The sequence below is a fragment of the Alosa pseudoharengus genome, unplaced genomic scaffold (genome assembly GCF_046254945.1).
Source record: "Alosa pseudoharengus isolate Yale_2024_CS ecotype anadromous, Long Island Sound unplaced genomic scaffold, YU_APseudo_1.1 YU_APseudo_1.1_scf_1, whole genome shotgun sequence".
In the NCBI taxonomy this organism is placed as follows: domain Eukaryota; kingdom Metazoa; phylum Chordata; class Actinopteri; order Clupeiformes; family Clupeidae; genus Alosa; species Alosa pseudoharengus.
The window spans coordinates 40,799,652-40,825,272 of NW_027468564.1; the positions used below are offsets into that span (position 1 = coordinate 40,799,652).

The 25,621-nt window shown below is 44.8% G+C and overlaps 3 protein-coding genes and 4 non-coding genes across 7 annotated transcripts; 6 read left to right on the forward strand and 1 right to left on the reverse strand.

The window, feature by feature from the left end:
* Positions 1 to 334: 334 nt before the first annotated feature.
* On the reverse strand, positions 335 to 8,017 carry pus10 (pseudouridine synthase 10). The gene is made up of 18 exons (XM_076289550.1): positions 7,923 to 8,017; positions 7,374 to 7,508; positions 6,838 to 7,098; positions 6,457 to 6,543; positions 6,243 to 6,277; positions 5,949 to 6,060; positions 5,732 to 5,793; positions 5,297 to 5,342; positions 5,083 to 5,147; positions 4,871 to 4,956; positions 4,225 to 4,350; positions 3,205 to 3,261; positions 2,752 to 2,828; positions 2,587 to 2,642; positions 2,345 to 2,462; positions 1,943 to 2,085; positions 1,177 to 1,276; positions 335 to 901 (listed from the first exon to the last, which is right to left on the reverse strand). The coding sequence occupies exons 2-18, from the start codon at positions 7,497 to 7,499 to the stop codon at positions 863 to 865; spliced, it is 1,596 nt and encodes a 531-aa protein (XP_076145665.1). The 5' UTR covers positions 7,500 to 7,508; positions 7,923 to 8,017; the 3' UTR covers positions 335 to 862.
* Positions 8,018 to 8,320: 303 nt separating this feature from the next.
* Positions 8,321 to 15,902, forward strand: cct4 (chaperonin containing TCP1, subunit 4 (delta)). Its single transcript, XM_076289578.1, has 13 exons — positions 8,321 to 8,601; positions 9,204 to 9,256; positions 9,355 to 9,444; positions 9,540 to 9,648; positions 10,188 to 10,452; positions 10,849 to 10,981; positions 11,421 to 11,560; positions 11,998 to 12,094; positions 12,741 to 12,851; positions 14,231 to 14,361; positions 14,696 to 14,930; positions 15,282 to 15,395; positions 15,755 to 15,902. Exons 1-13 carry the CDS (start codon positions 8,484 to 8,486, stop codon positions 15,767 to 15,769), a joined length of 1,611 nt encoding a protein of 536 aa, XP_076145693.1. The 5' UTR covers positions 8,321 to 8,483; the 3' UTR covers positions 15,770 to 15,902.
* Positions 11,197 to 11,322, forward strand: LOC143137877 (small nucleolar RNA SNORA23). The gene has a single exon (XR_012990130.1). It is a non-coding gene; the product is annotated as a small nucleolar RNA SNORA23 (small nucleolar RNA).
* On the forward strand, positions 11,705 to 11,861 carry LOC143137880 (small nucleolar RNA SNORA23). The gene has a single exon (XR_012990132.1). It is a non-coding gene; the product is annotated as a small nucleolar RNA SNORA23 (small nucleolar RNA).
* On the forward strand, positions 12,157 to 12,328 carry LOC143137874 (small nucleolar RNA SNORA23). The gene has a single exon (XR_012990129.1). It is a non-coding gene; the product is annotated as a small nucleolar RNA SNORA23 (small nucleolar RNA).
* LOC143137866 (small nucleolar RNA SNORA23) lies at positions 13,814 to 13,985 on the forward strand. The gene has a single exon (XR_012990127.1). It is a non-coding gene; the product is annotated as a small nucleolar RNA SNORA23 (small nucleolar RNA).
* Positions 15,903 to 16,571: 669 nt separating the features above from the next.
* On the forward strand, positions 16,572 to 24,986 carry fam161a (FAM161 centrosomal protein A). The gene is made up of 7 exons (XM_076301336.1): positions 16,572 to 16,745; positions 18,024 to 18,292; positions 18,788 to 20,134; positions 20,901 to 21,068; positions 22,470 to 22,569; positions 23,945 to 24,099; positions 24,459 to 24,986. The coding sequence occupies exons 1-7, from the start codon at positions 16,590 to 16,592 to the stop codon at positions 24,760 to 24,762; spliced, it is 2,499 nt and encodes an 832-aa protein (XP_076157451.1). The 5' UTR covers positions 16,572 to 16,589; the 3' UTR covers positions 24,763 to 24,986.
* Positions 24,987 to 25,621: the final 635 nt, after the last annotated feature.

The window sequence follows — 25,621 nt, forward strand, 5'->3', positions numbered from 1 at the left end:
CATGATTAACCTTGTGAGTTAATAATAGTTCTTTGAATCTTTCACGATGGAACAAATAGGATTAGGAAGCTATGAACAAAACAAGAATATAAGGAAAATATATAATTCCAACTCTGGTATGATGGAAGAGAATTAAGTTGGAGTGGTGAAAGGTGATATTAATATTTTGTATTAAATCAGCCAGGGTGCCCAGTAGGTTAAAGGTCAAGTAATTTCAAAGCAAGAATGATAGTAAGAATTGGAGATGATAATAAAGAATTGGAGAAGAGATGTGTGTTTGTGTGGGGTAATACATCCATGACTGTACATATACCCATAACGACAGACATGGTGCTTGGTGGAAAATAACCTCTTTTAATCGGATCCAACATAGTAGTCATCCTTGAAAGAATTCAATAGGTTTTTTACCTTCGAGATGCACTCAGTCAGACAACAAAACAGATCATCCACATACACACAGAAAAGAAGATGTTTCTAACTGACATAGGGGACTATACAAAACACTTTCACTTCCACACATTTCACTTGGCGGGCAAATAAACCAAAAACATTAGACTGGCGACACTTAACTGCCCTTGTTTAGCTTGGTGTCTCTGACTGAACGTCTTTCACTAATGGATCCACTGCCAGAGGGTGGCTTGGCTTGCCATACAATATGGATCCACTTCCAGAACTGGGTGCGGTGGCTTGGCTTGCCATACAATATGGATCCGTCCAAAACATCCTTTATGTTCTCTCCCATCCATGCATTTGACAATAAAGTTACCCAGTTCTGGCACCTCTGTTGTGAATGCCTGGAAGAGCTCTATGGTGTGCAGAATTCCTCGATGCATGGTCAGGTCAGGGTGAGAATTCCGAGAGGTTATTCCGGAACTGCAGGGGGCCAGTCCACGTCGACTGACTAAGGACATACAAACACAAACAAGCATCATCGTCATGATCTATTCTAAATCACAATATTTATAGACTGGATTGGATATTATATCTCAAGGAAAAGCAATGCAGTTCATACAGGCAAACGCAAAGGTCTGTCTGATCCCAGAGAATCCAACTCATAATTGTACTGTTCTTTGCACTCAACTAGTTAAAGGTACTGCTCACAATTTTAGCAAAACTACAGGAACAGGAAGTCGTTTGTTCTATAAAGTCTCAGAGCTGCAAACCCCTGGACCGTACCTCCACGTCCAGCTCCAGAATGTCCACCTCTGTTTTCATGAGCTCTCCAAGGTTGGGCTTGGTGCGGCCAAAGTCTCCATGCACAAACTCCTTTATGTAGCTGACCAGCGGCTGTTAAGGGCCAGATCAAGACCACGAGAGACTTTGCAGATTCAGAGATGAACGAATGATACCAGGCCTGCGCTGCACTTACCTGCACACAAGGTGTGGGTTTTTTAACATTCTAACATAAGATTCCGTTCCGCAACAATTGGAGGTTCTAAAATTCTATGTTGAATTCAATGAACCCAGATATTCTTTAGAACGTTCATTTTCCAACATTCCTATCACACCAGTGTGACAGCACACCTTTTAGGGATAATAGCCAGTCTCCACAAGTGTCAACTACAGCAGAAAAATGGATGAAGACTAGCGTGTCATCTAAGTAAACACCCAGCACTTACTTGAAAGTCTCTAGTTTACAATTGGGATCATTCAGTCTTTCTGAGAGCTCTCTGGAATGTGCATCAAATGAGCATAAATTATGTTGTGCTACTGTGTGTGTGCGTGTGTGTGTGTGGTGTGGGGTGTCTAGCTAGTGGATGTATGTTGATGTGTCTGCATGCCGTGCATGAAGGGTGGTGGGACCGAGGAATAGATCTAGGTATCTAGGTGGTGTAGGTGTGCAGATGTGTGTCCAGTAAGGATACGTGCCGGCCTGCGTCCTGAGCTAGGTATCTAGGTGTAGGTGTGCAGGTGTGTGCAGATGTGTGTCCAGTAAGGATACGTGCCCGCCTGCGTCCTGAGCTGCAGGGTGAAGTGGTGTGGGTTCAGGAAGCTGGCGCTCATGCTGTGGATCACACGCAGACGCACCGCCAGAGGACGCCGGTGCAGCACCCGCAGAGGCGTCTTCTGGGCAATCTCCAAACTCTGACCACACACACACACACACACACACACACACACACACTTACATAATCAGAACCAACATTATATGAATCAAAAATGCTGTAGCTGCCAATCTTAGACTAGACAAAGATGATAGCAAAACATTGGAATCTGGAATTGGAGTATTTTCATACTTTTTTTTTTTTTTTAAACAATGTAATTGTCAAAGTCTTGTAATCCCCGTGTGGAAAAAGTTAATAGAATTTTCAAGTTTTACACATGCAGAGTTAACAGTAGTTACCGTGATGTTGGCGATGAACTTTAGATCATCTTCGGTTATGGCCTTCTGGCTCCAGATGAGGGCGCTGTAGGACTTTGTCTTCTCCTCCTCTCCCTCCTTCATGCGACTCATTGCTTCTCTATTGACACACACACACACACACACACACACAATTTTACACAATTATTATACACAAAAATGTAAAAGATGCTGTCTAAGTTTCTTATGAAAGGTCTGTTCAAAATGTCATATGTCTTCTTTACCTGGTGACAATCTGCAGGTCTCGGACGCGGATTTTATCTGAAGACTGGTTTATCTCCTGGCAAGCAAAACAAACAAATAAATAAACAAATAAACAAAGCAAAACAAACATCAACACCCAAACAGATGCTGTGTGTGTTGTGTAAAACACGCGTTGTGCTGCCTACCTCTTGTAGCTTGCGTATCTCCATTTTGTTGAATTTTGATCTGTGTGGGTTCAGCAGCTCCATAGCAAATGGCCGCCCTAAGAGAACCAGCCGCACAGAGGAGAACAAAGTTACACAGCAGGGGTAGGAGTGTGAACTGTGAATGTGTGAGAATACAGAAGGCAGAACGTCAGTTGATTTCGATGGATTTCAATCCACCAAAGGCATAAATGTCCTTATGTAGGTGCAAATCTGTGTTTGTCAAAAAGGAGTCTTTACACCTGAAATTTCCAAATAGTCCTGAAAACAGCTCTACAGAGAACGTTATCTGCTTAACGATTTTTTGAGTGGGCTTGGAATGTTTTTTTTTTTTTTGCCTAGACTAGAGTACTCAGACAAGAGAGATAATATTTTCTCTTTCTGACTTTACAAAATAGGCTGGACTTTGTGGCTTGACAAGCGTGTGAGTCCTACCATTGCCCAGGGTCCGGACATCCACATCCTCTCTTCCTGATGAGGAGAAGTTAAAACCTAAACCACCACACACACACACACACACACACACACACACACACACACACACACACACACACACACACACACACACACACACACACACACACACACACACACACACACACACACACACACACACACACACACACACACACAGTGAGAGAATCATAAGGTCATATGACATCCATCTAGACAGTACATGCAGGACACATCACACAGTGGTACCTATTAGTGAGACATAAACCAGAGATCTCCATCACAACTCCTATGAATCCTGAATCTTCCACACATGCCATGTTACACTTTAGACACTAAAAACTATTGGACTTTTTACTGTCCTGGACTGATTCAGATTAGAGAAGCCCCATAAAATGTTACACTTGTCAGTGTTCCAATGTAACACTAAACCGTACTGCAGCGTTTTTCAACCTTTTTTGTGCCACGGCACACTTTTGACACTTAAAATGTCCCACGGCACACTAACATCCTGCGTGAAGAAAAAATAAACATACCATAGCCTAAAATTTCAAATAATACACAGATATGGCCTTATTATGGCTTCTATGCAAGACCTGCTCAATAAAACAAGCGCCCTCTGTTTCATTTGTAGGTGACTATATCTAATTTAATTGTTGTTATGAACTGGATATGTGATGATTCTGTGAATACTGGATATGGGGCCCCCGTTGTACAATGCCTGCATACCACAAATAGTGCAATCATACAATCAATGAGAGCATGTGGTTATAAATTCTTTGATGCAACAGTTGCTTTTCTGGACCAGTGAGTGACATTTGGGTAATTTTCTGCGGCACACCTGATGATGTCTCACGGCACACTAGTGTGCCCCGGCACAGTGGTTGAAAAACACTGCCCTACTGGATGTGATCTGTCTGTGACAGTACTGTCCAGATCTGTCTGGGACAGTACTGTCCACCCCCATTTTGTTTTTGTTTCAGGTCATTTCTGATCTCTCACTCTCAGAGTTGAAGGCGTTCAGCAGCGGCGCAGCGATGAGCTCCTCCACCGACGACTCCATCCTCCTCTCGCCGTCAATCACCCACGGCGTCTGCGGCAGCTCCCGAGAGAACTTGTTGTATCGCCCTGACAACAGGAAAAGGACACATTGACATTAAAAGACAACCATTATGAGGGGACAGTTTGAAGGCATCTTAGCAGACAAGAAAAAGAGTTATGCATCAGGCTGTGGAGGTTCTTGATGCCTAATGCTAAGATCAATTTCTTTTATTCTGATTCAGACAAATCCTGGGTTGTCAAATTGGACGAATTTGCCATTTTGGTCATCACACATCACACAATATCACGGGACACTGGAGGCTGTTGCTGTTATTTTTTGTGTGAATACGAAATAGTAATTATTTTGAACAATGTAACAAAATTATTCTTTTTGGTGGTGAACAACAGATGATGACTGGAATGACAGCTATCACACCAACGGTAGGGTGAATACATAGCAAGCAGGCCAGGTAGCTGCAGAAATTCAGGCGCATGGATGTTGCCACTAAAGATTTTTAAATAGTAACTGGCTAAACCCTCTCTGAAGGTTTGATGAATACATCTGACAATTAAGAAAACAGAATTGATAACAAAAGCAGAAACTCACCTGCCACAAAAGCAGACACGTGTAGGCATGATGTTTCTTGAGCGACGCATGCTGTCTTTGTTCTTCTCGGAGGGCAAGGGTACTCTCTGTCAGAAGAAACCAGAGTGGTTTCAGAAATTACAGAAGATATGGGAGAGATTATTTTCTTTTCTGAAACATTTCTCTTGAATTTGAACTGTATCAAGAACCTGTAATAGCCTCAGATCACTTACTTGAGGAATTGTTTATCAGTGATCTTTTCCAAAGCCTTCACAACTGCCATTCTTGTAAAGACAGACTGCAGCACAAAAAAGGGAGTCATGTGTCAAACAACCTGCCTGAATCAGCTAACAAGCAACTAATCTGACATCTGGACAGAGAACTTTTAGTCTGGTATCATATTTTCAAAATTTGAATAACATTTGAAAACCTAATACAAAATCTTACCTCTTTGTTTTTAGTTGGCTTGAAACAGTCAGAGCAAGCTTCTGCCCTGCATTTGTTAGAAAAGGCATGAATACATGCTGTGTAATTTATATGTACAGTCATTATGAATGCGTTATGAATGCAGCTAGCGCCAGTGCAGTGAGCAATCGAGAGGAGAGCATGTAGAACTAGTGATTTGCAAGGAGTTGCAGGAGTAGGGGACAGAGACCAATTGAGAAGCATGATTCATTTTTCCTCACAGTACATGCAGAACATACAGTTGTCATAGCATATATATCGCTATGTGGTACACCTACTTTGCGTTTCAACAATTCGTGATAAGCAATGCATGAAATATTCAACTCATTATTGGACATTGGAAAGTTAAGCATAGCCACTACACAAAACAACCTGATGTATGAATTTGTAGGTTTTAATTACACCATCACCACTTACAGGAAATGGCAGTCTCCATCTGTATCAGGGTGGATGAATCCAACTCCCACCTCAAACGGACTCTACAGCATCAGGAAAAAGAGATACATATTATGTTGAACTCAGACCATAACAGCATCTAGTAATAAAGTAAATTAACACAAATACAAAACACACACACACACACACACACGGTTAAACTGATGCTGTGCTTCTTACTGCTGTCTATTGAACTAACCTTGGTCACCAGGGAAACCCTTAGTTCTTGTGACAGCAAACCCTGGACAGTCCATTTGAAGGCCTCCTTCACTTGGATAACATCCTCTTTGTCCAGACACATGCTCTTTTCTCTGGTCAACAAAGCACAGCTCTCCATGAAATATGATACACATGTTCCAGAAATAAGGGTGCTGTATGACTGCAATGCCAAATCATAATACTACATACAAAAGTGGAAATCGTATGATGGTAAGCACATATACATGGCATGCGATGGTACACAACACATAGTAGAAGGGTAGGCATACACTACCTGACTTCTTTTTTAATGTGAAGCCAGCAGGAGTGCTGGTGATGAGAAAAACACATGGCAGTCCAGGAAGAGACACCAAGAGAAAGTAATGGGAAAAAGAAAAGAACAAGTTATTTCTGATGGCAATGCTGTAAAATGTTTGCAGATGTTTGTTTGTTTGTTGGTTGGATATGTTTGTGGTCCAAAGCGGTTTAGTGGAATTGGATGACCTCACCTCTCTGACGGACAGCTGGGCTGGGAGTGACAATGCTAGCACCAGGCTGTCAAACTGATACTCTTCAGATTTCACATCCTCTGCTATCTGAACACACACACACACACACACACACACACACACACACACACACACACACACACACACACACACACACACGTTTAGTAAAAGGGAGGACACAAACAAGTATCTGAACACGAGAAAGATCTTCTCATTTACATTTCTAGTCTAGTTTTTTTTTTCCATTTACACGAGAAAGATCTTTTCATTCAACATCATAGGGGTTTCTAAAGATAAAGCTAACAGTCAAACAACAAGAAATAACAAATTAATACAAGTACACAAACTTAATTTACTGCAGTGGACACTGAAGCTAAGCACCTTTTTGGTGAAGCTGGGGCTGCAAAAGTCCTGTAGCACCCCAAGACACACGACACACACAGAGGACTCTGTGCTATCTTCTGTGGGGTCCGTTGTTTCCGTGGAAACCTCCTTGCTCTCACCACCATCTGCCTTGCCATCGGAGTCCAACTTTATTCTTTTGGAGGGAGGGTCATCTGATGGCATCTGGTCGGCAACATTGTCTTGTTGTGGTGCAATGTCTGAGGAGCCAGCGAAAGCATGCAGCTCCTTCCACAGGTTCTGGACAGATAGAGGAATAGATTGAATGACAGCATGACATGACGTAGCTGTTTACATTACATTGCATCAATTCATTAAAAAGTGAATGTTCTATGCCAGTGTATAAGAGAGGAACTGGAGCAAGATAACTTGGTAGAATGTGACTATTTCTGCCATATTACTGCCAGGACTTTTCAACCAACAACACATCCTTGGTCCTGTTATGATCTTAAAGTTCATTAATTAGTACTAATCTATATATAACACAACTCTGGCAAATAGCACATGTTACAAACCTCATCGGAGAGTCGATAAGCAGACTGAGTCCCAATACAGCAGAATCTGAGGATACAGCGGCTACAACAACCAGCCTCCAACAACTTCTGAATGATGGGCCTGTCCTTTTCCTTCAGGGACAACATGACCACTTCCTTCAGGGACAACATGATAAAAAAACATAATCAAGAGGAATTGAATGCCTGGCAGAAAAGAAAACGACACAACGGGAACACTTATGGTCTACGCTTCATGCAATTAAGAGAAGAGTTTGACTGCGAAAAGTAGAAGCAGCTATACCCAACCACACCGTGTGCTGTAACTAACCTTGTGAAATATGTAGCGTGATAAATCCACAATTAACTCTTGATAGTGTACAGCATGTTGGTCAAATGTAGCTATTAATTATTTAATTGAAGTCTGCTTGAAAGTAACTTAAAATTATTTTGACATTTAGGAGCAGCCTTATGCCTCTTCCTCCTCTACGTTACGAAGTTGATTTCTGACTAGATTTGGCAGTTCCCGATCATTATGGGTGTTCGAGGTAAGTGGTTTGTTTCAAGACTTACCTTGTAAAATATTCTGCAAATTCCAAAATACTACTAAATTCAAGTTACAGGATTTGAATTTGAAAGTGCATGGACACAACCAGCATCATGCGTGTGTGCTGCAGTTCATTTGACACGTACAGACATAATGAACCGAGTACCTAATCCAAAAAAAAAGGACTGAGGTCGAAATAGGATATATGACGACATGTACACAAAATTAACAATATTTGGAAAATATAGGAGTGACAGAAATAACCTTAATGTTAAGGACAAAACCAAAATAAACTACGGGAATTTGATCGATGTTTTCTTTGGTTTATTGACAATGCCTGAAGTACATGATTTCTGAATGGCATGTTTTTGTACTACTAAAACGTCATTTTCATGCGCGCTCCATTACCATTTAGGGTCCTTTCTCTGCCTCTGTCGCAACCGGTTGATCTGGAAGGTTCTGGTGGGATCAGGGGACTCGGCCGAATCTTAACCCATCCTGCACTATATCAATCTTTAGTGCATTTAGGGTGGGATTATTCCATAAAGCCATCTTCCAGGAACATAATTACCCAAATATAACTGAAGATGCCCGAAATAATGGCGGCACCAAAGGCTCAAGTAAGAGGCCGAAACAAAGGAGGTGCATATGTGGACCGTGACAAGCCGACACAGATTCGGTTCAGTAATATTAATGCAGCAAAAGGTAAGTTAATGGTCCTTGTCCGCTGTAGTGTTCCTGAAGAAGCGTACTTTTTATTTTGTGTTATACATGCTGAACTTGGTCACTGCAGAATGCAGCATCCTTTGAAACGGAGGCGTGTTTGAATGGAGGGATGCTCTGTTGAACCGCTAACTAGCTACATAGCAGATTAGCTCAATTGATAATCCCGAATAACACCTACAAATTGAATTGTTATGAACGTCTTATTGCTTGGAAGATGAACGTGATCTTGGCAATATGTAGTCCCTTACTCGGTTTCACCGTGTTTTTTGTTGTTGCCTGCTTTCAAAGCAGGAAATCATGTAGACGACGCTAAACTGTCAGGGTTGCTGCATCATGCCCACATGAAAATTGGGCTTAGCTGCTAGCACTAGAACGTTAGCAACTGGGAAAACTGCATTTACGCAGTTATTGGTGTGCAATTGAAGTAATGTCGTGTATGGCAAGATGTTGGATCATTTTACCTCATGGGTCCTGTGAAGTAGAAGGATCGGTTAACTACTGCCACTGAATGCGGCTGTGGGGCTCATGATGGCCATATATGGGTGTGGCGTTGTAACAGTACCAACATCTTTGTTTGACAGCTGTCGCTGATGCCATCAGAACGAGTTTGGGGCCTAAAGGCATGGACAAAATGGTAAATATTACCCATCCGTCAATTCACTTTTCATATGATGCCATTAATTAATTATTCAATCAGTATTAACTAAATGATTGTTCTTTTCTGATCTCTAGATCCAGGATGGCAAAGGAGATGTTACAATTACCAATGATGGCGCTACCATTTTGAAACAGATGCAAGTGATCCACCCAGCAGCAAAAATGGTAAAGAGTTTTGTGTTGTCACTACTTATACCACGAGATGTATTGACATTCATTTGTCAGGGGGATTGTGTAACAGTTTGTTCTTTCATTTCCAGTTGGTCGAGCTCTCCAAAGCCCAGGACATTGAGGCTGGGGATGGCACCACGTCTGTGGTGGTCATTGCCGGAGCACTTCTGGAGGCCTGTGCCAAATTGTTACAGAGAGGTATCTGATAACCCTAATAACATTTGGTGCTTTTCGTGACCAGCTGACATACTCTTGTGATGTGTAAACTCACTGAGATTTTTTTCAGCTTAATTTGATGGACTGTCAGTGGGGTCAGTACATCTATAGTCAATGTGTTGTAAAGTGTGGCTGTGGGCTTATGTTGTGCGTATAGTGATCTGTCTGTCCCACACTCGTCCAACGGCCACAGATTGAGTAGAGGGGATATAGTACTGGTCCAGTGACCCCCACCACTAACCAGTTTCGCAGCCCTCTTACATCCCTGATCTTGTTTGTGTTGTGTGGATTTGTATTATTTACCTTTTTCAACAAACTGAAGCAGAAGCTTGTAACCAAAGTGACAGAAATTGGGTAGTGAAGTAACATAACGAAGCATTTAGTTAGAAATGCTATTTTCTTAATTGTGTAATATTCTAATGCATTGATGCATTTTCTAATTCTTACTTCTGGTCCTTCTCTCTCTGTCACTCCTCTTTCTCTCTTTCCCTCCTTTTTTTTTCTTTTTCTATCTCTCTCAGGTATCCACCCCACCACCATCTCAGAGTCCTTCCAGAAGGCGGTGGACAAGGGCGTGGAGGTGCTGACCAGCATCAGCACGCCGGTACAGCTGAGCGACCGCGAGACGCTGCTCAACAGCGCCACCACCTCGCTCTGCTCCAAGGTGGTGTCACAGTACTCCAGCCTGCTGGCGCCCATGTGCGTCAACGCAGTCATGCGCGTCATCGACCCCGCCACCGCCACCTACGTCGACCTGCACGACATCAACGTCGTCAAGAAGCTTGGGTGAGCGAGACCGAGCGTGGGAGGTTGTGCGGGATCTGAGAGGAGTTTAAGGTGGTGTGACTGTCCCTGTGTTAGGGCACTGACCGGTTTCATACGCATGCTCTTTTAGGAAGTATTGTTGCGTGACTGCACAACCAGGGTAAAAGATGGACGAGTTCATGTATGGCCATCTAAACAGAATTGTCCTTATCAATACCTGGATTTTTCCAAACTCATTACACCCATACATAGTATCCATCCCTCCATCCGCCCTTTTAGAATGAATTGAAAGGATGCTGAATGTGAATTATTGGTTCTATACACACTGAAGACGATTCATCTTAAGATCATTCCATTGGAGTTTGGCCATTTTATGTTGTAGGCTCTCTGACTTGTAAATGTGCCTGTGGTTTCCAGAGGGACCATCGATGACTGTGAGCTGGTGGACGGACTGGTGCTCACCCAGAGGGTAGTGAACTCCGGCCTGTCCCGCGTGGAGAAGGCCAAGATCGGCCTCATCCAGTTCTGCCTGTCCCCACCCAAGACAGATGTGAGTACCTGCTAACACAGATGGAGCTGTAAGACTAGTGTTATAGACTATAAGACTAGTTGCCTTTGCTATTGTTGTTGACAGTTATGTCTTTCTGTTTGGGTGCTGTGAACCCACTCAAACTACACAGGAATTCAAAACTTTGCCGGATCTTTGATGGCCTTGTGGCGTCAGTACATCTATAGTTAATGTGTTGTAAAGTGTGGCTGTGGGCTTATGTTGTGTGCGTATAGTGATCCGTCTGTCCCACACTCGTCCCACGGCCACAGATTGACTAGAGGGGATATAGTACTGGTCCAGTGACCCCCACCACTGACCAGTTTCGCAGCCCTCTTACATCCCTGATCCTGCTTCTCCTCTTATTTCTTGGTAGAGGCACTTTAATAACTTAAGGACGTGATTATTGCCATGATTTCATTTATATTGTCTTGGGTCACAGATGGACAACCAGATCGTCGTGTCCGACTACGCACAGATGGACCGCGTCCTTCGCGAGGAGCGCGCCTACATCCTCAACCTGGTCAAACAGATCAAGAAGGCCGGCTGCACCGTCCTGCTCATCCAGAAGTCCATCCTCAGGTAAAGAGACGGCCCCATGATGGTGGGGTTGTTATTGTGGTCAGATCAGTACCATCATGTCATGTATCCAAGTGTGTAATGTATGGGGGGGGGGGGGGGAAGTCTTCATCTTAATTTGATGGCCTTGTGGCGTCAGTACATCTATAGTTAATGTGTTGTAAAGTGTGGCTGTGGGCTTATGTTGTGCGTATAGTGATCTGTCTGTCCCACACTCATCCCACGGCCACAGATTGACTAGAGGGGATATAGTACTGGTCCAGTGACCCCCACCACTGACCAGTTTCGCAGCCCTCTTACATCCCTGATCTTGCTTGTGTTTGTATGTTTGTATTATTTACCTTTTTCAATGAACTTAAGCAGAAGCTTTTAACCAAAGGGACAATGACCAGTTCTAGTCTAAGTGACACTATGTTGAGGACTGTCCTCTGTGTCGTCAGGGATGCGCTGAGTGATCTTGCCCTGCACTTCCTCAACAAGATGAAGATCATGGTCATCAAGGATATCGAGAGAGACGAGATCGAGTTCATCTGCAAGGTATGTTGCCACCTCAGGTTCCTCCTCAATTCCATAGTTGAAATGCTAGAAAAGTGGCCGTGGGTGTGTGGTGTGTGTGGTGTTCGTCTGCGTCTGGTGCGGCAGCTCGTCTGTGTCTTACGGATGCTGCTGCTGTGCCCACACCGATCCCACGGCCACAGAGCAACAGGGGATCATAGTACTGGCCCTGTGAACCCCTCTACCACTGGTCAGCCTCCAAACTCCCCAACAACAATCTATTTGATTTTATTGATTGACATGCATTGTGCAGTTATTCATTTCAGTATGTTGTCATTACTTTATATAGTACAGAATCATGTATCAGTGGCATGTTATGTTTAATCAAAGAAATGCACATGCACTAATGAGCTGTTACATAAATACTGTTTCACGCTTATGCGCACACATACTTATACACTCTCTCTCTCTCTTTTTTTTTTCTCTCTCTCTCTTTCTCTCTTTTTTTTTCTCTCTCTTTTTCTTTCTTTCTTTCTTTCTCTCTTTCTTTCTCTCTCTTTTTTTCTCTCTGTCTCTCTCTCAAATGCGCACACACACTTTTATATATACTCTCTCTCTCAAATGCACATACACACACACACACACACACAAACTATCGTCTCATTTGCTTCCCTCTCTCCCCCACCAGACCATTGGCACCAAGCCCATTGCCCACATCGACCAGTTCACCCCTGAGATGCTGGGCACGGCGGAGCTGGCGGAGGAGGTCAATTTGGATGGCTCTGGCAAGCTGGTGAAGGTAAACGAGTTCACTCCCTGGCCCTTAAATAGGCACTAACGAGACAGTCATGCACACACACTCTCTCTGTCACACACACACACACACACACACACTTTGCACCAGCTGTCACTGTGAGAAGATTTAAAAGGATGAGTGTGTTTGGGAAAGAAAATCATGAATCATAGATGGATGATGTGATGTGTATATTCACTGGAAAGTTGTAATAATTTTCACAGCTGTTGGTAAGGGATGCTCTGAGTAAGGCATGTAGTGAGGAAGTACCCTCTGCTTTACATGTGTTCGGTCACAAAGGCCTGTTCAGATAGAACCTTCCAGGAAAAGCATGGCATTTTGGCAAATAGTCACCTATATGTCCATACGTGGATATTACAAGAGCACTAAGTTCCCAGGTCTTTTAACTCGTGTTCACTTGTGGTTGAAAATTGCTCTTCTGATTTCAAATTATGTTAAAGGTAAACTCATAGACCTAAATTTTCCACACAGACCTCCATTTCTCGAGGTCACCGAGTACTGTCGGCACAAAACAAATCGGTGCTACCTAGCTCGAGTTGCTGCAGCCACCAGCTAGAGTAGACAGGCAGCTTAGGTGTTACACACTGGGGGCATGATTTTAAAGATGGCTCTAGAATAGTCAGATTTCTCCGTTAGGTGTTGTGTAAAACATTTTGGTTTGCACAGAAGCCTGACATGACTTCACGCTGCAGCAGAGATGGCATTTTGCCTTAATCTTAGTATAACTCACAAATAATTCCTCCTCGTTCCTTCACCTTGCTCAGGCATCCCTCACTGACCTGTGATGTATTTTCTGACTGAGGCTACACATTTCTCCTGTTTCTGCATCAGTCGCCTTATTAGCCACCAGAGTGTGGTCAGTTTTTTTTTGTTTTTTTTTAAATCTCTAAAATGTATTGGCGCCATCATTATGCACTGCCTTGTGTTCATAGTTTGAAGTGGCCGTGGGTGTGTGGTGTGTGTGGTGTTCGTCTGCGTCTGGTGCGGCAGCTCGTCTGTGTCTTACGGATGCTGCTGCTGTGCCCACACCGATCCCACGGCCACAGAGCAACAGGGGATCATAGTACTGGCCCTGTGAACCCCTCTACCACTGGTCAGCCTCCAAACTCCCCAACAATATCTACCCTTAGTAGTCCGTGTGACTTTGTACATTCATATATATTTATACATCTATTTATTTAGCGGACACTTTTACCGAAAGCGACTTAATAAATGAGGAATAATATTTCAGCTACAATGCCGAGAATTGCTACCATACAGTACTCCTGTCTTTTCCCTGACTGCTAGACACTAGGAGGAGGTTGCTTTTATTAAGTTATTGTATCGGTTTATCTAAACAATATATCTGGTTGTACTTGCCCTAGATCACTGGCTGTGCAAACCCAGGCAAGACTGTGAGCATCGTGGTGCGCGGGTCCAACAAGCTGGTGATCGAGGAGGCCGAGCGATCGATCCACGACGCTCTGTGTGTGATCCGCTGCTTAGTGAAGAAGAGGTGAGGCTTTTTTTTTTTTTTTTTTTTTCTTCTTTCTCTGTCCTGCCAAGATGAAGGACGATCAGAGTGTGCTTCCGGTGCTTGTCGGGTTTGATATGTATTACTGTGCTCTCCCATGGAGTAGAGAAGAGGGAAGCTATATATTACCGTGCAACAGTGAAGCAATATAGAGACATATCTCAATAATAGGAAGTTCATGATGACACCGCAGATTATTATTATATTATTATTATTATTATAGAATTTTAGTATTTTCTGTTTTGGCACTCTGTGTGTATTTTGGGGGGGAAATATATATATTTCATTTTCCTTCCTTCGTGTCCATCTGTCCCAGGGCCCTGATAGCAGGCGGCGGAGCCCCTGAGATTGAGATGGCGCTGCGTCTGGCGGAGTACTCCCGCTCCCTGGGTGGCATGGAGGCCTACTGCGTGCGCGCTTACGCCGACGCCCTGGAGGTCATCCCGTCCACGCTGGCCGAGAACGCCGGCCTCAACCCCATCTCCACGGTGACGGAGCTGCGCAACAGACACGCCCAGGGGGAGAAAACAGCCGGGATCAACGTCCGCAAGGTGCGGTGGTCCCCTTGGAAACCCATAAATATAGAATAACCTGGAAGTTACATTGTAGGCTGAAATTTTGCAATTTTGGGGCAGTGTCCCATAAATATCCCATTTTTTTATGATTTTTACATTGTATTGACTTGTGAACATGTACATAGTCATTACAATAAACCCAAGTGTATATACTTTTTCAAGATATATTTACAATTTATTTTTATATTATTTAGGGGTTTAACTATATTTATAGTTTATTATATTATGTTTGTTTAATATATATATTTATAGTTTGTTTTTATATACTTTAATTGTTTATATATATTTTGAATACTCCTCTTTTCTCCCCCTGCGTCCCTCCCTCAGGGTGGCATCTCTAACATTCTGGAGGAGCTGGTTGTGCAGCCTCTGCTGGTCTCCATCAGCGCCCTCACCCTCGCCACGGAAACGGTTCGCAGCATCCTCAAGATTGACGACGTGGTGAGTGTAGCATAGGCCTCAGGAATGAAGCACATTAATATGTTGGGTAGCTCTGTTAGTCAAACGTATAGCTTAAAGAAATTAATATTGAAAATTTACCCATTTTTAGCCTTCAGACTGGATAAGGGGTGAACGATCAAATAAGAGATTCCAATTTGAACTGTCAATTGTGTTGACTAGCTAATCATGATGGCTATTAATTGGTTTATCCCAATGCCCCGAAGACTGGTAGACAGTGAGTTGGGTAATGAGGTGGACAATGGCGAAGACAAAACAAACCAGTATGCAGAATTAGAGATGGGGGTTGATGCCATTAACTGGTCTAAGTAATACTCCTAATCCATTCTGTTGTTTTGCAGGTAAACACCCGATAAGGAGCGACAGTGGAAAACCTGTGTCAACACTCCTGTCTTGGACTGTGCTTGCAAGAAAACCTTTACATGTATAACGCCGTGTTTAGTTTGTCACCATGCGTAATATAATAAACACATTTTTTTGTGGACTCCAGCAATGTCTCATTGTTTTGTCTGTCTTTGGTGACCACCACACTCCTTGACCTCTCTGCACGGCAGACTTGATCTGGGGCCAATTTTGACAACTGCTTGCTCTGCTCTGCCAGTGATAAGTAGGTAATCCTTAAATCTAATTGCCTGGTGGCATGTGACCTGACACACATGGCAGGTGGTATGACTGATTTTTTTTTTTTTTTTTTTCTTTTCTTTTTTTCAAAAAATAAAAAGTAAAATAAGTAGGAACAATGCAAGCAGTGTTGACATGGTTCACATAATTGTTTGATCAATGAAATATGAATATTTGGTAAATAAATGTGAAACTGCTTTTCATAATAAAACAAATCTTATTTTAGAAGTTGGACCAATTTGAATATTCATATGTTATAAAAAAAAGTTATGGATTGACACTGTTAGCTCAAAGGGGTTATGCAGTTGTGTAGTAGAGCATCGATTGTAGAGGGGGAATCCTGACTGCCTCACTTCCTCCATTAGCTGTGTCACTTCCTTGGATTCACCACGGAGCGTCGTTGCTCTGCAGAGGTACGCCGGTGTAACGTTAACCTATTTTATACAGTCTATGCCAGTAACCAGTCCAGCATCCATCCTGGCAGGGGCAGACCCACTAACTCGGGAAGTTTTGCGAGAAAGAATTTCTCATACAACGATTGTCAGTTGAATAACCATGCAGAGCAATCATCGAAACAACATCATCGTTACTTCGTGTCTCAAAACGCCGGTAGACCCATACACCAAGACGCCACTGGCTTTGTATGAACGAGAGAGAGTTCTCCCGTACGCGACGAAGGGACAACTGGATAACCGAGATTATGAGAAAGAGGTAATTTTACAAGAGGAAGTTTGAAAAAACCATGTCTCTGGTGACTAATTGGCTAACTAACTACGATAATGGTTATAAAGGATTCTGAGTTATGATATAGCCTACGTTAAGTTATAGCTGAATAGTCAAGAACTAAGCAATAACTTGCAACCAAGATGTCTTCACTCTGTTTGTCTGCTAAACAGTGACTTTGACCTTGGGGGTAATTTACTTGGCAGTCGTACAATTTGTTCTGACCTAAACTTGAAGACTGCTCATTCACCTGTCATGAAAGTAAATCGATGCACTAACTGGGCTGTTGTTGCCCTCTTGCCCTCCATTAGCCTGGTGGTTGTGTACAGTGGTACATGATGCCCTGCTTAGCACTAACAAATACAGACACTAGACCTGTTGACCGTATAACCAACAACTTGCCCTGGTTTCACCTTTTGTATCTTGTTAGTAGCTGGAATACGCCCAGGGAGCAGCAAACAAAGCCACACTTCTGAAGGAGGGTCTTATGTAGCCTCTGTTAGAGAATCTGCTGCTAAGACAAGTGCCCTCTGGAAGGATTTTCTTGCCATATGGCATTCCAAGCTGACATACTGATAATGAGCTTAAACTGAGGGTTGCATGTCTTCTTCATATTACACCGACCACAGTGTGAGTGTCCTATTACGCCTCACTGTACAGAATCAGTCATATTTACCTGTTTTCATATTGGTTTGTGTTTGTGTATTGGTTTCATTCACCTAGAACTACATATGGATTAAGCACTTTAGCCTACCCTTTTCCAGTATTTGACTTTTCTTATAGGCCTACTCTTCTATTATATTGCCCCTGACATATAAGGTTAAACAGCAACTGATTGGTTAATCTCTACATTGAGCGTCCATTTTTGCTCTGTGTAGAAGTCAAGGCAATATATTTGAACACCCAAAATGAGGTGATGAGGCATTTATGCGACTATGTTGATTAATTATTTAAGGCAATAATATACCATAATGACTCCTCCTAATTTCATTATAAGAAAGGTATTCAGAATCACATTACATTTGGCAATCTGTATTAGGCTTTTGTTGATAATTATCTGGGATAGTTGCAATTGCGAAACAAAAACAAATGTACATTGCTATTTCACACTATTATAATAGATCTCCAGACATTGAATTTTTTATTTTATTTTAGATAACAAAACTCCGTCCTGCTTATTGCACTCTCAGTCCTCATCTATGCTCTTCCCCTTAACTAATCCACCTCCCCGGCCCTGACCCCTCCCCTACCATCCCGTCCACTCAGATGGAATACGACTCCGAGTGTGACGTGCCGGCGGCGGAGGAAGACTCTCCGGGAAAGGGCTCTCCGCTCCTGATTAAGGACTACCGGGTGACGGGCGACCACATCGACCTGCGCGAGTTCTACTTCTCCAACGAGGAGTACTACCGTAAGCTGGAGCAGCTGAAGAAGGCCCACCTGCACACCATGTCTCAGCTGGAGCAGATGTACCGCAAGAAGCTGGAGCTGAAGGGAGGCCGGGGGCCAATGGGCGACACGCAGCACCCTCAGCAGTGAGTGGCCAAAAACAAACACTGACACAGACGCGTGTGATTTGGTCAGCATGTGAGGTATTACCTGTCATCTGTGCAGATAGCTACTCAGGCAGGAAGGAAGAATAATGTGTGTAGTTACTATCCAAATGGATCTGTGGATGGACTGTATAAAACGACACCACAATTTGACCTCAATTTTTTCACACATTCATTGTCGCGGAGATACACGGCTAGGCTCAGCAGTGAGTGCAAAAAATAAAATAATAGGCAAGCTCAAAAAATTGGTCAAAAAGTTCCATCGTGCACCTGTCACAAGTGCTGTTTGTACAAACCAACACCTGGATAACATGCTTTGAGGGTGTCAACTAGAGGTGTGCTCATGGGGTACTGAACCGATTACCTTGGTGTTGTCAGCGTCTAGTTCTGCCTCTTGAGCTTTAGAAACAGATGGTCAGGGGACAGCAGTGACTTTTGTTTGATTAATTGATTGTTTGTTTGTCTATTTGTTGCCAGGACGCAGTGGGGAGGAGGTGGCTTAGTGCCTCCAGGGTGCCGTCTGAAGAAGTCCCACTCGGCCCACGAGCTGTGTCAGGCGTCTGACGGGTCGGACGATGAGGACGAGGAAAACAGGCCGGAGAAAGGCCTGTTGCTCTCGCCCAAAGAGCGCATCAAGAACATGTGGCAGGACTTCTCGGTGGACAAGCCCCTCCGAAGTCGCCGACGACCCGGGCACCACGACTCCTTCTCCTCGCTCCAGAGCCAGCCGGGTGACGACGCTGACCGGCAGGACCTGGCACGTGGCAAGGCCAAAGGTCGGCGCGGGGTGCGGAAGAAAGTGGTGGAGAAGAAGAAGAAGAAGAAAGAGGAGGAGGAAGATGGCGGCGGTGAGGCAGGAGACGGTGGGCGTCCGCGTGCAACGGTCCCGCAGCCGTTCAACATGACGCTGCGCGAGGCCGAGCGCAAGCGGCGCGGGGTGAAGACGCGCGCCGAGGTGGAGCGCGAGAACGCCGAGCTCCGGCGGCAGCTGGAGGACCTGACCGAGTGCCAGCGGCAGTTCCGCGCCAGCCCCATGCCCGCGCACGTCCGCCTGCCTCTCTACGAGGAGCTGCAGCGTCGCCGCGACCGCTCCGCCGCGGCCGAGGACGGCGCCGCGAAGACCTCCCGGTCGCCCCCGGCGTCGCGGCCCTTCAGCTTCCTGGAGCGCGAGCGGCTCAAACGGGAGCAGCGCGAGGAGGAGCTGCGTCGCATCGCCCAGGAGGAGGCGCTGGACGCGCGCGGGCGGCCGGCCTTCCGGGCCAAGCCCGTGCCGCGGGCCGTGCGTGAGGTGGCGGCCGCCAACGAGCGGCTGAAGGAAGAGCAGCTGTACCGCGCCATCAAGATGCAGATGCGGGCGCGCGACCTGCTCCACAGCGCCTCCATGCCACCCAGCATGCTGGCGCGCCGACTGGAGGAGCGAAAGCAGCAGAAGGAGGAGGAGAGACAAGCGGCCGACAGCGACAGGGCAAGCCACCGGCCCAAGATTAACCCCGACGTGCCGGACTTCGACGCAAGCTACCGGCGCTTCCGGAAGCAGCTGGAGCGCGGCAAGCGCGAGTCCAAGCCGCTGACCGCCTGCGAGCCCTTCCGCCTGCGCACGGCCAGCCTGCCCTCGCGGCGGGAGCGCGTCGCCGCGCCCGAAGCGGACGCGACTCCCCGCGACTACCGCTGGCCGTTCCTGAGCTCGCCGTCCTCGTCGCCCCGCCAGCGCCGCGGCCCGCCCCGCACCTCCTCGTCCAGCCTCTGCTCCTCGCTGTCCGGCAGCCAGGAGGTGCTCAGCGCCAAAATCACCGACGCCGCGCGCAAACGGCAAGACGCCATAAGGTAAACTGGCGCCCACACGCACGAAGTGCCCTCTCTAGTGGAGGGTTGCAAATGCCCATGGACCCGTGTTCGTGTTTTACCTACCTCCGTTAGTGTCCGCTTGTCCCCGAAGCCTTGCTGGTGTCTCTGGATGGTGCTTCATAAACACTCCAACCCTTGTGTGCCTTCTGATGTTGTACTACAGTGTTGTGTTCGTTCCTGGCCCCCTACACTGACTCATAAGTGGACATTCTCTAGAAGCTGTGACTCGTAGGGTGTGGTGTGTGTGTGTGTGTGTATGTGCGTGTATGTATGTACTTTGTGTCATCATTTTTGTCTAGTCTTTGTTCTAGACTACCCTCTGTAGAGTCTCTACTGACTCTACTAAGTAGAATGTGTGTGACTATGTCCCTGAAATCCAAGAACCCCAAACCCCCACTACGCAGTTTAGAGTATCTTCCAATTACTTCCTTTTCAATGCTGTGCACCCTTCTGAAACAAAGAGAACTTCCTGAACTGCTTCCATACCAATGTGAGTGTGGCTCTCCCAAACACACAGACCTCACCCAAATCTCCACCTCAGTGTCTGGACGTACCCCCTACACCTGCAACCCTTAACCTGTCAAAGAGCCTTTTTACCCCCTGTGACCCCTTTTTACCCCTCGTGACCCCTTACCTTTCTCTTACTTATAATCACCTCGACCCTCTTCATCATGCTGGCTGCCTCTGCACCCCCCCCCCCCCCCCAACATCCCTCCCACCCACCTCCCCATATCCGTGGAGACAGGAAGGTTCTAGAACAGAAGCAGAAGGCGGAGGAAGAGGAGAAGAGGTGGCTGGAGCGTCAGCGGGAGCGAGAGCGCCGTCTGCAGAAGGTGATCACCCGACGGGCGCAGGCCATCGACCCGCACCAGACGCTGGCCCAGACGTGCCCGTCCAAACTCAAGGAGTTCAGGTAAAGACGGAGAGAGAGAGCCCATGCCGGTCCAGCTCGAGACTGAAAGGGGGTGGGTGTGGGGGTGGAGAATTCAGATTAAGTTAGACTTATGTAAAAAAAAAATTAAAGCCTGTCAAATTGCCTCAATCTCAGACAGAATCAACTCTTTTTACTCAATATTTGGTATTCAGGGTGGAGAAAAAGGCCAAATCGCCTCAAATCACAGACCCAGGATTACTTTATTCTACTGGGTAGCTGTCGTGAAAAAAAGCTAGAGCCCTCGGTGGGGTAGCACTAGCCTGCATTTTCCATTGACAAACTTCAGAGGTTATGTTATCTCCTTTTTCGGGGGTTTTACAGAGAAACTTCAGACTCCATATTCTGTACAACATACAACGTACACGGAGATCTCTTTGAAGGTTTCCATACTTTCAAGATGGACTCTTTGTGGAGTTTCTGCAGTTTGAACAATATCATGTGTTTCTCCACATTTTTTTCACTGCCATCACTTTAGATTCAATTGCATTAGCCTTCTAAAATTACTATATTATAATAAATATATTTATATTTTTCTAATGTGTACATTTTTCGATTAATAAATATTTTGTGAGCAATATGATGTAGTGTCTCTTAACATGCTATGACTTTAATGCATTGTTTTCAATTTTGAGGAGTGGTGTATGTGTGCAATTGTCAGCTTTTTGGTCAGTTAACTTTTTGTTGCTTAAAGGAGAATTCCGTTTATCAAGGTCATGGAGTACTGTCGGTACGAAAAAAATCCCCCAAAACAATCGGTTCTACCTATCTCAAGTTGTTGCAGCCAACAGCTAGAGCTACCAGGAAGCTACAGTGGTACACTCTGGGGGCATGTTCATGAGTTCTCCTTTAAAGGCGCTCTAAGCGATGCTGGGTAACGACACTTCTGTTGATTTTTTAAAAGTGTATTCAGGACACAGACAGCTAACGGATGGTGAGGTGATGCTGTAAGTGACAAAAACATATTTTAGCCTACAAAACATGACATCGCTTAGAGCACCTTTAATATATGCCAAAACAGGTAAAGGTGGAGCTGATTACAGATAAATGCCCTTGAGACACTTTTGCTAGAGAGAGTGTGTTTTTTAGGGCACACAACCTGGCCTCAACATACATCACTAGGGCCCCCTAAGGCAAATAACACATCACAGTAAAATTGACACAGGTAATCTGCCAAAATTCCATTTGAAATAAATTCTTGTTTGATGTTTAATTCAGTTGAATGGATGAATGTAAGTGAACAAGCAAGTGAGTGTATGTTGTGTGTGTATGGATATATAAATGAATGAATAAGCAAGTGAATGTGCGTATGAGTGAGTGAATGTGTTGATAACGGCGGGGCGAATGTGTTGATAACGGCGGGGCTGGTGTGTGTTGGGGCAGGAAGCAGGACCAGCAGCGGAAGAGAGAGTACAGAGAGGAGATGAAGGAGATCCAGGAGAGAGTCAGGGGCAGGCCTCTGCTGCTGGAGCAGGTGGCACGGGTAAGGCACACACACACACACACACACACACACACACACACACACACACACACACACACACACACACACACACACACACACACACACACACACACACACACACACACACACACACACACACACACACACACACACACACACACACACACACACACACACACACTCACTCAGACTCAGACTCAGAGAGAGAGAGAGATACATACATACACACAAACACACACACTCAGAGAGAGAGGGAGAGCCACACACACACTCAAACTCAGGGAGAGAGAGAGAGAGAGAGAGAGACATACATACACACAAACACTCAATCATTCAGAGAGAGAGAGAAAGGGAGAGTCACACACACTCAGAGAGAGTCACACACACACACACACACTCAGAAAGAGAGAGAGGGGGAGTCACACACACACACTCAGGGAGAGGGAGTCACACACACACACACACACACTCAGAAAGAGAGGGAGAGTCACACACACTCAGGGAGAGGGAGAGTCACACACACACACACACACTCAGAAAGAGAGGGAGAGTCACACACACACACACTCAAAAAGAGAGGGAGAGTCACACACACACTCAGAGAGAGGGAGAGTCTCACACTCACACACACACACTCAGAGAGAGGGATAGTCATACACACTCAGAGAGAGACATACATACATGCACACAAACACACGCACACACTCAGAGAGAGAGAGAGAGACAGTCTCTCACATGCGGACACACACAGACTCAATCACACACAGAGAGAGAAACAGTCTCTCTTTCTCTCAAACACACAGACAATATGAAATGAATGATACGAACAAATGAAGATGACACAAAGAAAATAAATACACTTCAGCAATTTATATATTTAGATTTATTCAAACTTATATTTAGATCTTCCAACTATTGGTGGGTATTCTATCAAAGTCCTTTTAGGCAAGTCCCTCCACTCGGCGGCCATATACCAAAATTTTATGGGCACTCATCGGGCACAGTCTTTGGGTCGAACTGCGCGTGCGCAAGGCTTCACGACACCAATCTTGCTCCAGCGGCGAGATCACAACACATGATTGGCACGATGTCTTCACAACGCACCATATGATTGGCTCAATGTATTCACATCACACCACATGATTGGCTCAATGTATTCACATGTCGACGTTTTGCCGAGGAAGGGGTGGGATATGTGTAGACAACGGCCATATTGCCGTGACAAACTAGCCCCATGCATTTCTAGTGCTGTGTCTCCACATTAGAAAGTCTCTGATTCTATTCCAGTATTTCACATCCATCTAATCGGTAGAAAAATAACTTGTGAACCGTGAACTAAGTAGAAAGTTAAAAGTATTCACATGATCTTTTTTTTTTTTTCAATCTCACACAGAACAACGCAAAGCAGGCTGCAGAGAGACGCTACGTAGAGGCCCTGAAGGCGTGCGGCCTCTCGGAGGATTTTGTGCAAGAAAAGGCGCTCAAGAACCGACGCTCTCGAAGCGAGTCGCCCTCAGTGCGGTCGCTCCAGAGTAACTCCACACGCAGGTAGGCCCAAGGGCTCCTGCCCACACCACTGCCCTCCAGGGGGTTTAAGAGCAATGGGGCATTTATTTATACCTCACAAGACAAGAGGGGGCAAGAGTTTAGTGTTCAAGCCATGTTGAGATGTAGCTCTGATTTATTTTTTTGTTGTTGTTGTTTGTTTTGTATTGACCTTGGGAGGCATGCAAATAGTCAAGTCAAAAAGTAGGGAGATATACTGAAATAGAGGAAAATCTGAGCTGAGAATACAGAAATACACAATACAATTATCCAAATTTCAATTTGCCTCAGTGTAATACCGTGTGTTAAATGACAGGATTTACCTCATATATTCAAAGCTAAGTGTACATCTTTTGCTGTAGGGGTAAGGATGCAGCTCGGACAGACTCAGTCAGTCTGAACGGATCCCTCCATGATTATCAAGATGATTACGAGGAGTACCAGGATGGAGAGGATAAAGATGAGGAAGAGGGATACAGGAAAAGGGAGTACAGTCAGTACGAGAGTGACGGAGAAGACCAGAGTGACCCTGAGAGGTGTGAGGGTGACAGTGCCTCGAATGACAACGACGACCCGGATTACAACGAGGATGACCGGGATGAAAGTGACAAAGGAAGTGACATCATCGACAGACACAAGGACAGCCAGAGCAGCAGGAGCAACTAGAGCAATCACAGTTACCATGGTAGCAAGGGCAGAAAAAGTAGAGAGCACTCAACTGTTTTTTTTTTTCAACTGTTTTTTTTTCTTTTCTTTTTTGAGAGTGAGATGATGAGATGGAGTTAAAGATGTAGAGTAGAGATGTTTGTGTCAGATAGATGGGTGGATGCACTGACAGTGACAGGCTGTGGTGTAAAAAAGCATGGACACAATCAATGCCTGGACGTGTTGTAAATATGGTCATATTAGAGAATTGTATGCAATTGTATGCAATTATTATTATTTAAATATATAAATTATTTGTACAAATTATTTCAGACTTATGGAAGACTATATAAAATTGTAATATAAATTGACATCAGTATAGCCTGTATAAGTTACTAGACAAAACATGTAAGCTAAAGCCGTGGCTTGTAATTAGCTTTATAAATGTAATATATATAACTCATAAACTATACATGTTTATGTCTAAAAGTATTAAATGCCAATGGACTGGTAGGATTCAAAAGTGTGACAAATAAAGTTTTCACAAGTCTCCAGTAAGCATGTCTGCATCCTGCATGCTGTGGTGGAAAATGAAAATCCATTCCATATTTCATGTAGAGCTCGTACAAGCAGAATTGTAAACCACAAGACGCTTTTGGCAGATGCCTGGTCTGATATAGTGAGCATATTTTTGGTAATACTCCAAACTGTTCAGGGTCGTGATGGCTCCTCGTATGTCTGTATCTCAAAACCCGCCTCATACTTGAGACCAAGGACAAATGTTGCAGTAATGTGTTGGCTATTGGAGTGACAATGTTACTGCCCCGTAAAAAGACCGGGAAACTGTTACAAACTGTAGCAACCAGCCAATCTGCTGTCG